This window comes from Orcinus orca, chromosome X (genome assembly GCF_937001465.1).
Source record: "Orcinus orca chromosome X, mOrcOrc1.1, whole genome shotgun sequence".
Taxonomy (NCBI): domain Eukaryota; kingdom Metazoa; phylum Chordata; class Mammalia; order Artiodactyla; family Delphinidae; genus Orcinus; species Orcinus orca.
The window spans coordinates 40,612,538-40,627,490 of record NC_064580.1 but is presented as its reverse complement, the minus strand read 5'-3'; the positions used below and the strand labels follow the sequence as shown (position 1 = coordinate 40,627,490).

At 34.2% G+C, this 14,953-nt stretch overlaps 1 protein-coding gene across 12 annotated transcripts in view; it reads right to left on the bottom strand.

Annotated features, from left to right (window-relative positions):
• The window catches only part of KDM6A (lysine demethylase 6A), a 209,309-nt gene that overhangs the window by 71,447 nt on the left and 122,909 nt on the right, over window positions 1–14,953 (bottom strand). For all 12 annotated transcript variants that reach the window (XM_033412200.2, XM_033412202.2, XM_004283395.4 and 9 more), the window contains 2 exons: window positions 6,321–6,375; window positions 1,995–2,029 (listed from right to left, as the gene is read on the bottom strand). In XM_033412200.2, coding sequence (XP_033268091.1) covers window positions 1,995–2,029; window positions 6,321–6,375 — 90 coding nt within the window. The remainder of the gene's footprint in view (window positions 1–1,994; window positions 2,030–6,320; window positions 6,376–14,953) is intronic.

Sequence of the window (14,953 nt, the reverse complement as noted above, 5' to 3'; positions counted from 1 at the left end):
AGGTAAACCTGGAAGGAATTATGCTAAGTGAAATAAACCAGACAGAGAAAGACACATACTATATGATATCACTTATATGTGGATTCTTTTTAAAAAGGGGTGGGGGTGGGGAGTTAAACTCATAGAAAAGACAGTAGAAAGGGTTGCCAGGGGGGTGGAGTGGAAGAAATAGGGAAAGGTTGGTAAAAGGGTACAAACTTCCAGTTACAAGACAAATAAGGTCTGAGGATCTAACATATAATATGATGACTATAGTTGTTAACACTGTATTGTACAATTGAAGTTTGTTAAGACAATCAAACTTAATTGTTCTCACTGCCCCCACTTTAGAGATGTGAGAGGATGGGCGTGTTAATTAACTCAGTGCGGGAAATCATACATATATCAAATAATCACATTGTATACTTTGTAGGTAAGCCTTTTGTTTCCCTTAATTTTTCACCTGAAAATAAAAATCCTTGTTATAAGCACTGGAGTAGATATTTTTCAATCCTTTCATATGCTTACAGTGTCATCTTCCTGTCATCTAATAATTATATACTCTGCCTAGCACAAACTTTGTTCTTTTTGTTTTGCTTAATCTTAATGGGCACTAAAATTTATCAAATGAAAGAATCAGCGGGGGGAGGGGTCCTGTACCCACATTACCTTCACGAAATAAAAAAAAATAACACCAACAGACAACTTCTCATCAGAAACAATGAAAACCAAAAGACAATGGAATGTAAATTTTAAAGTGGTCAAATAAAAATAATCAAATAGAATTCCATCTCAAGCGAAAAACATTCATTAAAAAGAAAGGCGAGATAACATCTGCTTTACCTAATGACAGACCAGGGAAATCTCACTAAGAACTAGAAAAGCTGGGAAAAAATCAGAGCTCATCCTTTTGAAGACAGCAGAGATCTCCTGAGGTAATGAAAACAGAAGGAGTTAAGACTCCAGGGAAAGAACTTTGGAGAGGAAGCTTATTTCTATAGCTGCTTTCACCCTGGGGCCTTTACTGATTTGGCAAAAATCAGCAGTTGGCAGGAGGCTGGGATTAGCGTTGGCAGGTAAAGACTCTGATCCACAACATGAATGTAATTCTCAAATGCATCCTCTCAAGGTGGATAAAATCCCTAGATTAGTAGAGTATCCAAACCTGAGTGTGCATCAATTCTGAGTCAGTGGATGTGCGCGCATGTGTGCGTGCGAGTACGCACAGGGGCGGGAAGGGTAGGCGGGCGCACAGATGGAGGTGTCCAGGAAACAGATGTTAATTGTTTAGACCACCCCATGGTGGCTCTGAAACAAAACAGACCTTAGAAATTATGTAGAAATATAACAGTATTTTTTTCCTAAAAAGCTGTTATAAAAATTGTTTTTTTGGGTAAACTATGATTACCTAATATTTAGCCTCATACCAACTTATGCCTGATTTTCCATACCACTGCCTACCTAGACTAAATGTCTATGTTTTATGTCCTTTACCATATAACTAAGCAAAATCTGCCATACAAAAAAATAAAATGTTCTAAAATTAAACTAAAAAAGTTTTTTAAATACAGCAGCCATAAAAGTAATGGTAATGACATCAAGAGGTTACTAATATGCCTTTCAAACAGTAATACGTAGAAGGGATATTTTAATCTTAAGAAAAAGTGAAACTAAAAACAATGCATTATAACAACCATCTATAAACATTTCGAAAAGAAAACTAGGCATTTCACATCAAGAATAAGAGAAATCTTCTTAAATACAGCCATTTAAGCCTGCAGATAGTTTGAATTTAGAGGCAAATCATACTGAATGAAACGTCTTTGTACACAACAAACACTCTGTATAATAACTGTAACACTAAAGCAAAATCTTGACCACATTTAATGAGTATAAAATGTATGTAAGAAGTAATGCCCAGAACTCCATTAAATTATCTGTATATCTGATTCCACTTAAAATGGTATGGGTGATCATTTTTGTTTGTTTTAAGTAACCTAAGTTAAAACACTTACCTGGGTTTCATATAAGTGGGCAATGTGAAATTGAACTGCAAAGATGATGGAAAACAAAAATCAATAATAATACAGCAGTGTCTGGGTAAATTTAATTAAGAATATAAAATGTAAAATATAAGCACCATCTCTACTACATAGATTTAAGTAATTATAGAACACAACTTTTATTTTTAATAACACAGAATATATAAACAAATATACACGAACATGATAAGAAACCACATGTATTCACTGTTGGCTATTACTAAATTTTGTCAATGTAATTATTAAAATTAATATTAAAATCTATAGCAAGTGGGTATACCTCTTACAAAGTTCAAAATGGCAACATTAAACAAATGAAGAAAACTTTATAACCTATACGTTTCAAAACATGGTATTTAAAACCTGAGTTACAAGTCAAAAAAGAAAAAGTGTTTGATTAAAACAACAAAAATACCCTCCAATTTTTTTCCTTATACCATATTTCATATCAATGTTTATAAAGAAGTCATAGACAAGAATGACACTAGTAATAACACATAGAGGAAATAAGTTGCATTTCTCTATCAGTTCTTCATAATCTTTTTTTAAAGTCAAACCACTTGGAAGGCAAGAATAGTAAACAGTCTCAACATTAATAAGTATCTCTTGAAAATCAAATAAAAATATACATATTGCAGCTTTTGTTTTCAACTCTTCCTGATACTGCACCACCAGAATATGAATGATTCAACAAAAGCAACAATGAACCAGGAATCAAAACTGGATTCTGGTTTACTTAAATAATATGATTTTCATCCTTCAATGACAAATCTTTTACTTAATGTTCTATCTACCTGGATTTCATAGTTGAATTTCAAGGAGTCTGGGAGCCTTTCAAAATTATATGCATAATATATATGTGGACCTTTAAAAACAATGTCCACAGCTATCATCAATTTCTCATCGCCATTATAAACTAACTCTCTCACTGACTCCCATAACTGTAAGAGTCACCTGGGAGGCTTACTAAAAATAGAGATCCCTGAGATTATATTCAATGATCCCAGGCAAGTCCTGGAAAAGTGCCTTTTTATTTAGTTCTGCAAGGGATTCTGATACCTGTTCCTAGACCAGCACCTGGGAACAGCTGAAGTAAATAAGCATAAACACCAAAACAAAATATATAATGAACTTTAATATCAAACAACATTTTTGGATCAATAGTAAAGTACTGCCCTCTCCATATATAATCATTAAATATCGTATATTAAATAATCAGAAATGAGGCAAAATAAAAACATCACCTTTAAAAGTTGAAAACCAACATTTTGTGAAAAGCACATAAAAATAATAATAAAAGTTCTACAGATATAAATATCCCCTTTACCTATATCTGTTTCAGGGGTTTTCTTATTTCCTAGTCCCCTTTTCCAACACAGCTCCCTTGAGAGTTCCAGTCCATCTCACCTCACTACATCATTAGAGGGAGACCGGGTTACAGGTTAAGAGAATGAGGAAGAGATGGAAAATCTATGCCCTTCTCCCCTGAATCTTCCTACTCCTCTAACAAAGGTGACATGGAAAGGTCACATGGAAGAAAAGATCAGCAGCACGGTGGCATTCTATTACCATCCCAAACTTCCTCCAGGCTCAGCAAGGGCTTTCCTATCCCATGAGTTACTAAATCCAGTATCATCTTTTGTGGTATGAAAACCAATCTATATTTAAATTCTTAAAAGTCCTCTTCAAAGTGGAACATAACCATACAACTAAGAAAAAGCTCCACTTGGCAAGTCTCAATTAGAGGTAGAAATTTTTAACAAATATTGCCATAAAACGTTCTGAAATTAAACTTTTCTCAGAAATTAATACATTATTTTTAGAATTAATAGAATTAATTAAATCTAGAAGGAACAATTTTATCCCAAGGGGCAATCATATAATGAGAAGTCTCACATCACCATGATTCTACTTTCAAAACACAAACTGTAATTAACCCCTCTTAAATAGCTCTAGAAGAGGCAAGTGAATCTACTTATTTTCTTTAATTGCATAAATGAATTGTGCCATAAAACAGAAATCTCATACAGACTTTTTTTTAAAGCTCACTTTACTTTCTAAAATCTTCTGAACTTTGTAGCACGACAAAGTAACATGGAAGATTTCAAAAAACTGTCAACGTCTGTGGCATATCTAAATAGGTAATGATATAAAAAATTTGAAGAGAAATAAGTTTTACAAAGATAATAAAGAGCCTGATGTTTACACAGTAATAATATCTAGCTCAAATTAAGTAGTCTGTGTTTGCTAGTGCTCTGTGAGACATCAGCCATTATTACCATGGTTATCAAGTAGCTATGTTGATTGTCAAAAATAAACTACCCAGGGCTTCCCTGGTGGCACAGTGGTTGAGAGTCCGCCTGCCGATGCAGGGGACGCGGGTTTGTGCCCCGGTCCGGGAAGATCCCACATGCCGCGGAGCGGCTGCACCCGTGAGCCATGGCCGCTGAGCCTGCGCGTCCGGAGCCTGTGCTCCGCAACGGGAGAGGCCACAACAGTGAGAAGCCCGCGTACCGCAAAAAAATAAAAAAATAAACTACCCAAATCAACTGAACTATAATGGCCTAATGTCTCTAAATAAGGCACATGCCCTTTCCATTAGAGTGACCAACCTTTTAGCACTCAAAGTTCTGAGTCTGGGGAAACGCCTCCGTCCTGTGCAAAACAGGACATTGGTCACCCTCCCTCTTATTTCCCTTCTCAACAAACAGAAAGAGAGTCGTGGTAAGCTCGAAAATGTATTCATGATTGTTCAAACTGTCCTCTTCAAATTCAACAAGATCTGCCCTGTGGTACTCATTCTACATAGGTGTTTTCCTTCAGGAGCAATGATCTACAAGTAAGATTTAACTTCAACAGAGTAGAATAAAATGAGGATTTACAAAATTTATTAGTTTGAAATTTATGTGACGTCCCTCTAAGGTTATCATTCAAACTGACAAGTACGTATGAAAGTTAGTTTTTAGGCACTAGCTACAATCAATTAAATGAAAATCAGATTTTTTTCTTATTCCCATAAATTAATTTAAAAAGGATTTTAAGGGTTTATATTCTAGATGGTTTATATAACCTGGATATATAATTAAGGAAAAAGTATAAAAAATTAACATTTTATAAATTAATATATCAATGAGTTAAATCCTTTTTCTAATTTATCCTCATCTTAGAAACTAAAATATTGCTGCATTTGTTACCTTCCCACCATTTGTTCTGGAAATACACTGATCAGTACTAAATCCTGAGTTTCATTTAAAGAAAATAGAATTCTTTTAAGTTTTCTCAGAAAATCACGTTTAGTAGAATTATGAGATAATTAGTCTGGTCTAGATAATGATTTAATCCACACTATGTCTTAATTCATGTTATATGCAAGTTATATTCAAATTTCTACCGTTCTTTTCACTGATTCAATCATTTGGGGGCGTTTTTACCACTGAGACTTCTCTTCACTAAACTCCTTTCTATATGGTTAAAAAATGAAGTCACTTACAGCAAAATACTGACTCTGTAAAACCTAGAATCTTTTGACTGATCTGAAATTTTCATGAAGAATGACTCAATTTTTCATACATTTTAATTATAAATTTTATTGTTCAAGTAAGAAAGTTTTAAAGAAATCCAGTTTGAATCCAATGCATATTCTTTAAACTTTTATTGGCTACCTTAAAGTACACTAAATAAATATGCCAACACATACATATTGATAAACACATCATAATCAACCCAATCTGCTTTTGGAAAGAAACATACATAGAAGCAGAAAATAAATGTCTAAAGAAAACCACTGTATCAGAACATGCTTCACACATTCTTTTTTAATTAACTGAAAAATCTCACCTCAATTTTTATGTGTGATGCTTAAAACTATAATAGAAAGTCAAAGTATATCTTCATAATTACCAATAATTTTAATACCACAAAGCCCGAATCAGTGAGCTAACACTTAAGAATCTTTGTATACTCTGTTTTCCTAAAAGATTGGCAAACCCTGTTTTTAATCCCCCCAAGTCATCTACAATGTAATTAATACACAAATAATCAATCTTGTTCACTAGCACAGATAATTTAATTCAACAACTCAGTTCACTGGCATATCTATTTTAGACACAGGCTGCTGCTCATAATAACTGGTCTCACATGTTCCATTTGTACAAGTAGCCATGGCAACAAATACAGTTAGATTCAACAATTCTAGGGAAAAAAATTACACAGGATTTATGACTATTATTATTATTACTATTATTTGCCATGAAGTGATCTGAACGCATGCAGAGAACTATGGTACTTAATAATACTTACTTTCAGCATTGGACAAAGTGCAGGGATTACAGTCAACCAAAGCTAACTGAAAATGCTGCAAGAAGAGAGTGAGAAAATTAATACACTAAATTCAATCATATAAACGTATTTTAAAATAATCTTCAGGTATATAAGGTCTAATACAATAATGAAACTATGCTATGCAAATAAAACATACTAGACAACCAACTAGCATTACCTTGAACATTTACTGCTGGCAACAAACATGTTGCTGAATATTTTCTTCAAACAGTTGAGAATGGAGAATTGGGGTAAGAATTAACTTGATATCAAGTTATCCTACATAAATTTTGTTTATATGGAAAAAGAATCAGGTTTTTAAGTCTTCTAGTAAATAGGAAGTATTAGGTATAGAACACATCAAATAGAAAACATCATTATTTTAAAAACTGAAAGTAAAAGTTCAATGGCATTAATGTATTAAATACCACTATCTCAAAATGATGTGAATGTTTTTTAAAAAAATGACTATGAGAATTATCATAAAGGGTAAAACTATCTGCCCTTACTGATTCTTCAATAATTACTGTATTTAGTGTCTTTTAAAAGTATCTGAAGTACCATAAAGAATGCATCAAATAGCCACACAAAACCAATGCACATAAAGAAAACCACTGATACACATTTCAGCAAACTAAAGGGAGATGAGGGAGTAGGGTGGGGATGGCATGACCTCATAGTTTCATTTCTAGTATCTAAACCAGATGCAAAATAGATGTACCTATTAAGACATAAATCAGCAGAAATAACTATCAACTATGATCATCAACCCCCAAACCTGAAGATGCCACAGTAAAATATCTAGCACCCATCCATCCTTGCAACCAACAGAAATGAAATGCAATTATCCTTTTAGAACGTACATGCTATTATATGTGTAGGCAATAATAAACCACTAATAATTTACAGCATCCACTTGTAATAATGTCATATAAGCCTGCCCCCCCCAAATACATGTCAAACTCTAGGTGTAACACTTATAAGAATACAAATCATCATCAAGAACACTGGACGCCATCTGGCATCTAGTGCATCAACATTAAATCTGCTATCTAAACTAAGAGAAGGCATACAAGTAATAGAAATGGTATAAAATATTTAAAATTTAAAAAAAGGTAAATCTCTTTGAACTCTTCTAAAAAATATTTCCAGAAATGTATATTCAAATTTTTGAGTCTCCACAAATTTTTACCATTAAAAGTAATCAAAAGCCAAAGTATACACCATTTTCTAAAAATTACCACTCCTATCCACAATCCAAATGCCTAAAGAGTTATATTTTTTTAACTGCTGGATAAACTGAAAATTGATATGTACAATGACAACTTCTAGATATAAGCCCCAAAAGAACTTTCTTTATCAAAACTTTCTTATCAAGAGGAATCATCATCAGCAAGCTTTTAGTACTGTATTTCAGAACAGAACCAACAAAACTGCACTTGGTCAACTAGAACCCTCAATTAACAAAAATAAACTAATGTCAGCTACCAAGTGTTACAATGAAAGAAAAATTAGAAGGCATAATTTGGTATGAATCAGTAGTTATTACATTCATTCACGAATGTCTGTTATGTGCTTGCATAATTAGGCTAGCCTACATTTGCAGTACTCTTAACATTTAAGGGTTGTAATATTCTGAATGGGCAAGCTACTAACTAAATGACTATGACCCTTAAATGTTAAATATTTAATCCATTCAACAAATACTTCAAGGCCCTATAATGTCCTTAGGACAATGCAGATACTAGGGACACAATGATCAACAAACCAAGAGTGAAAAATTATTTGCCGTGATTGACCGAATGAAAAAAAAAATCCAACATCTGAACACTTCTAGAACTGCTTTTATTTTCCCCTGGCCTACAAAGCAGATTGTATGTCCTCAAACATCCTTTTAGTGTGCTACCATAGCAATAGAAAACAGACTATTTTAAAAAGCGAGTACTATGAAAGCAAAGCACGCTTTATAACCAGTTGTTTTCCTCTAGACAAAAAGAGGCACAGAAGCCACACATTCAGACTGTACTACATTTCTAAGCCTAATCTATCCTGCCAGCATAAATTAATATTTAGATAAAAGAAGACAGACCTTTCCTAGCTGAGCCAAAGGATACAAACTGACCTGCAAAAAAACACCCTTTAAGATGGCAGTATTTTAGTTTTGCTATTTCACTGAAATCCCACAAAGAGCAGAGATGCATAATTCGAATTGCCCAACCTACATTTCATCTATCAATATTCAAGGTCCTGCAGTGAAAACTGGCAGAAGTAGTTCTGGACCATGTTTTATATAATTATCAATCAATCTTAAAATCAGCAATGAAGTCACTGACGCACCATTTCAAACCCAAAATATCATGAAATATTAAACATTTCCAAACCACAATGATGTCTAAAAATTAACTCAGCAAAAGAGTACATATTCAAAAACAGGCCTGTGAGAATGAAAGAACTTACAGAATAACTACTTAAGTTTAAGAAACTAAGAACAGCCACACAAAACCACCCCACATAAAGAAAACCACTGACACACCTTTCAGTAAACTAAAGGGAGATGAGGGACTAGGGTGGGGATGGCATGACTTCGCAGTTTCATTTCCAGTATCTAAACCGGATGCAAAATAGATGTATCTTTAACATATAAACCAGGAGAAATAACTATCAACTATGATAATCAGCCCCAAACCTTGAAGATGCCATGGTAAAATATCTAGCACCCATCGCTGCAACCAACAGAAAGAGCTAGGAAATAACTGTACCTCACACCGAAATACTGCAGTACTGAAACTGACTACTGCTGTGTGAAATAAGACTTACTACGCAGTAGAGGCTTCTGCAGTTCAAAGACTATATACAAACCTCAAGGCAGAAAGCATTCTATAGAAAATTAATTTCCAAGCAAAAAGATTTACCTAAGACTTTATTTTTCCTAATGTTAACAGTGATTTCCTTTTAATAGCACTTCTGGTCCAATTTAGTACAAGGTTCAATTCATTACAATTTCTGTTGACATCTTTATCACCAAAGTCACTTTCTCTGTAAAAGGTTTTGACTTGTTCAGTATTTCAAAATAACTTTATAGTATTTCGCTTTCTATACACTAAGGAACTTGATTTCTATCTGGAGGGGGAAATCTATATTGATGTAATTAACACACAAAACTTGAGTTTCAAGACTTTATTTCCCTTTAAAGAGTTTTACTTCTAGTTATATAGTCTGTGATTATCTCACAATCTTTTCAACTGTAGAACCCTCCAACTGTATTCCCAACTCTGAAGACAAGCAATGAGATAACTTTTCATAATTGACAAATTATGGTTGTATGCATAAATTATTAATATGGAGCAATGTTTGGATTCCATATCCAATCTTGGATTTTCTGATTCAGTGGGTTGGGGATCACACCCTGTGAACCAGATTAAAGCTTCCACAAATTATCCCAGTGCACAGTCAGGGTTAAATGCCAATATTTAAAACTTGTAAATTGTGTGCTTACCCCCCAAAGCCTTACTTCAGTCTATGTAGACAAGGTATGTGTAGTCAATACTGCTGTCTATATTCAATTAAAGCAGACACAGCTTTTTAGGAATAAAATGTTGGCAACCGGTTTTTACTCTACGCCAGGCACTCTGTTATGGCTATGCATCTACGCAATTGAATAAAAGGCTCACTGAAATTAATGTCCTAATAGAAGCTTAAAAGACAGTTCCATAGCAGACTCCAAAAGATATAGCTGAGGGAAGAAAAGAGGTCCTTCAGGCTGAGGAAACGACTTATGTGTACACAGCCCTTATGAAACAGGGTTTTACGGACGGTTTAAGTGGGAGAAGGGAAGGTGTCAGGCACTCTTGAAGGTCAAAGGCAAATTATTTTTTTCTTTTTCATTTTTACAGATCGCCACAATTTTGAAAGTATGATTTAAAACCAACAAACTTAATTCCTAAAACTAATAGTCTATGATAAATGAATGAAACTAGGGAAATGCCTTAGGATGTGATGGTACTTACTTTAGGGATTTAGTCTCTGAAAATAAGATACAGAACTAAAACTGATTAAGTTCTGGTAACATTTATGAGCCACGATGCCTGGCCAAGCTGATCTGATGGAGATTCTCTCAAAGCCCTCAAACTCAGTTCTTCCATTCTCTTTGTAATACAAGATTATTACAAGAGTTTCAAGGAAGGACTCTACTGCACCAATGACTAATAGTTAATGGATCCTGGCAATCATGACTCAAAAGAGGCTCCTTCTTTTCAAGTTTACCAATCTGGTCTCTTCCAAGACTTTCTTTAACAAAAAAGTAAGACAAAAGACATTCTATACTGAAGATGTTCAAAATCTTATTTCTAGCCCTTCTTTTCAGCTCCAAACTTATACTTGTCTATACCAATATCTGATATCCCTCAGGTACCTCCAACTCGATAAACTCCCAAATGACCCATCTCCATTCGGAGGCTTTTCACGTTCCAATCCCAAAACCTGCTGCTACTTTCTTTATCCCATACTTTAGTTAACAGAAAACTGATTCAAGCCAATAAATGGGGAATCTCTACCCACACTGAATCTGTTAATAAATTAACTCCTTTATTAAAACTCCTTAAGACCTCTAGGATGTGTTACCTTTTATCCATGCATCCATGCAGCCATCCTATGAGAACCCATTTATTCTACAGATCTTGCTCACCTTTCTTCCTGTAACTGGGTCCTACCTAATCTCCCAATTCCTCCTTTCTACCACATTTTATAAAAGTACAGGTATGCAACCGATTAGAAATTCTAAAACACTGGTTCTAGTATATGTCTAATCTGTGTACACAAATGATCAGAATATGTACTGACTTAATTTTCAAGTTCTTTAAATCTAGTGTACAATTTGTGTTCATATCAAAATAAGACTAATATGTACACAAATAACAAACACAAAGCAAACATAACATATTTTATAAAGGGGATAATGTAACAATTTGCATTGTAAAATGCTATTTTGGAACGTAACCTTTAAAAAAAAATGTGACACTGGATACACTGAATGCTTCATAAAGCTGCATTTGAAGATCAAATATTTACAACCACAAATTTAAGTAGTTATCAGTAAACACCAAAAAATGCTTTTTGATTAGAAACAACTTCTTGTAGTTAAAATGTATTTGAGGAGAGAAACCTGACACGGGAAACCTGGACTCATCGCAACCCCTCAACATCAGAGAGGATATTACTGCACATCTATGAGCAGTCATGTCCTTTTCAAACATGTATTTGAGGAACTGAAGTACTTCAGCTATTTACACTACTTCACACTTGAAGGTATGTAATAGAACTCAGGGCAGAAATAAATAACAAATGAAAAAACAATTGTGGGCAGGCAGAGTGAAGTGGAGAAAGCATTATTAAGTGGTTAGATAAACCAATTAGCAGATCACCTCATACCAGATAATATCTAGAAAAGATTAAAAGGTAAAGTATAAGTTGATGAACAGCAGAAAAAGGAAACATCAGGGAAAAGATTTCTGTCCACAAGTGAGGAAAAATGGACAAAAGACAAAATAAACAGCAGTAACCATCCTCTGCCAAAAGGAACAGGGACATTACACTCAGGTGAAACCAAGTTCCATTGCCGAAGTGGGAATTGGGGTGGTGATATTTTAAGGTACAAATGTGTAAGTAGTAGATAACTAGATCTAATGCACAGCATAGAGATTACAGCCAACAATACTGTACTATAAACTTCAAAGTTGCTAAGAGACAGATCTTAATTGTTCTCACCAAAAAAAAAAAAGATAATAATGTGACATGGTAGAGGTGTTAGCTAATGCTATGGTAATGTTTATTTTGCAATATATAAATGTATCAAATCAACACATTATACACACACATTAAACTTACTCAAAGTTGTATGTCAATTATACCTCAATAAAAAATTAAAAATTTTTAAAAGCCTCGAATTTTCAAAAAGCCAGCTGGCAGAGTTAAGCTATTGAACATCATGAAGGAAACAGCGCAGGAGTGGGTTTGGTGAAATAATAGCAACTTTTATTATCTTTAGACAACTGAACTAATAAAAATATGCTGTTAAAGCTTCAACAACAACAAAAAATATTACAGATATCTTAGAAACTTAAGGCCTGGTTAAAATTAATTTAATAGCTAGTATTCAAATTCTCAGCAAGTATTTTTATAATACATAGAGTTCAAAGTATCTTAATTAAATGAAACAAACACATTAATGAATAAAATAATAAAAGACCAGGCATTTCACAGATTCCAAAAGTGGTTTCTAAAAGGAAGTACATATCATCTGATGCCTTTACTTATTCTTTCTGCCTTAATATCTCGGCATAAAAAAATATGACAATAAAATTCCTGAGTCTATATAAAGGATATGAGATTAAATCAGATACCTGGAAATGTAGTTTTCTAGAAAAAAGTGTAAAAAAAATTAAAAGTGGAAATGCTATTTCACTCAGAAGTTTCATGACTGGTGGCTGAATGAACTGGTGAACAGGGGGCATCTAGAGAAAACTGCACTGTCAGTTTGTGTAGAAAAAAATTCTGTTAAGAGATGACAAATAAAATCAGCCTTTTTTTTTCTCCCCAACGTTTCCAGCCAATCCTATGAGGCATTTTGTAATTTTATAGCCTCTTCCATTTCATTAATCTATCCATTCAAGAAACACTAAGCACCTGGTAAAATGCCAAGCTAACACACAAGTCTCATTTGAGTTTAACCCATTTCCTTAGAATCATCTCTTGTATTAGTAATTCTCATCTTCCTAACCCCTTCATATTAATCCCTTCAATCAGCACTTAACATCTTCAAATATCAAATTATAAGAGGACTTACATTGGTATCCCAGCCAACTATCCACAAGTTCCCATAAAAAAGCCACCCTCTTTACCTTTAAAAATCCAAGAAAGTTCTAATGCTGACATATTTTAGGGAAACTTAAATATGTAAATATTAGGAAGACATTTTTAATAATCTTCATTAAATTAAATAGATGCATTGGCATTAACTGAAGTATGGGTGTTATCACATATTATTTTGCATATATTAGCTTCATATGAGGGAAATAATTTTAATAGTCTGCCAGGGAGTAAAACTTAGAGGCATTATATAAAACTACTTGTCAAAATTGGTGTGCTTTTACTGAAGTAATGATAGCACACTGCCTCAAATACATAACAAATGTAAGCAATTATCATTAATATCATTAAAACGTAATAAAACAAAATTCTGAATTATATGGAGGTAAACAGGCAACCAATCCCACCTGGGGGGATATTATCTGAAGCAGGAAAGAAAAACAACAAAATATCATGTAGAAATGTCACCCTGAAATGGACTCTGGCTCAGATAGTACTAAACTAGTTAATAAATTAAGAATTGGTACCTCCACCACTCAACTAAACACATGAAATCTTTATTGTCCAATTTAATGGAAAAATAACACCATCTGATTGAAAAGTAAGCTGGGCATTAACTTCACATTTCTGAGGATGGGCAGGGTGACAAAAATACAAGTATTCAATTCTAGGACGGGAAAATGGATTTCACACAAACAATATCTATACTAGGCCCCAAATTAGAGGAGTTTTAGATATGGTAGATAAACTGAGAACTAAGAAAGAAGGGCTGAAAAAACTTATTTGTCAGATACTTCGATATATATATTATTTACTCTTTTAACAATCTTGTGGAGTAGGTACAGTTATTCCAGTTCTACAGACACAAAGAGGATCAGAAATTTAGGCATCTTGCCCAAAGTCACACAATTAGTTTACTGGCAGGGTCAAATTTTAAAACCCAATTTACCTGCTCTGAGAGCTGTTTACACAGTACCAAAACAGAATGAATCTGCTTCAGAAATACATTTTGGGAGAAAAGTTATTACCAGAGATAGAAATAAAACAGGAGGCCCTGGAATGCATTTCATGTGTGGGTGAAAAGAAGGAATCTATTATGAAAATAAACTGTATTTTATTTAAATATTTTACCATCTAAAACATACTGTACATGTTGTATCTCTCCATCCCAGAGGGAAAGGAAATGAGGCAGAGAAGACCAGATCTGTAATGGACAGATTGTATGCACCACTCCCATACCAAAATACTCTTTTTACCCACCCCTCTCTCTCTATTAGACAGGAACAGTGTATTTAGGAAATCAAGCTCTGTTCAAAAACTGGGCATAACTGGTCTAAGAATAATCACACCTTTGATAAGGAATCACTGAGAATAGCCACGTGGTCTAATTCTGGCCAATGAGATGCAAAGTGAAATATTCTTGAAAAGATCAACAGGAAGTCAGGATCTTTCTCCTCTATAACATGATATATCAGGTATTTACTGAGCACTTACTATATGCCAGCACTATACTAAGCACCTATGCCACTAGTAGTGGTATAGGTGCTTTTCTTTATGAGACACTGAAAAAGAAATCATCTCACTGTGTACCTGGCAACCAGCCTTAAGAATAAGCCAACACAGGGGCTTCCCTGGTGGCACAGTGGTTGAGAGTCCGCCTGCCGATGCAGGGGACACGGGTTCGTGCCCCGGTCCGGGAGGATCCCACATGCTGCGGAGCGGCTGGGCCCATGAGCCATGGCCGCTGA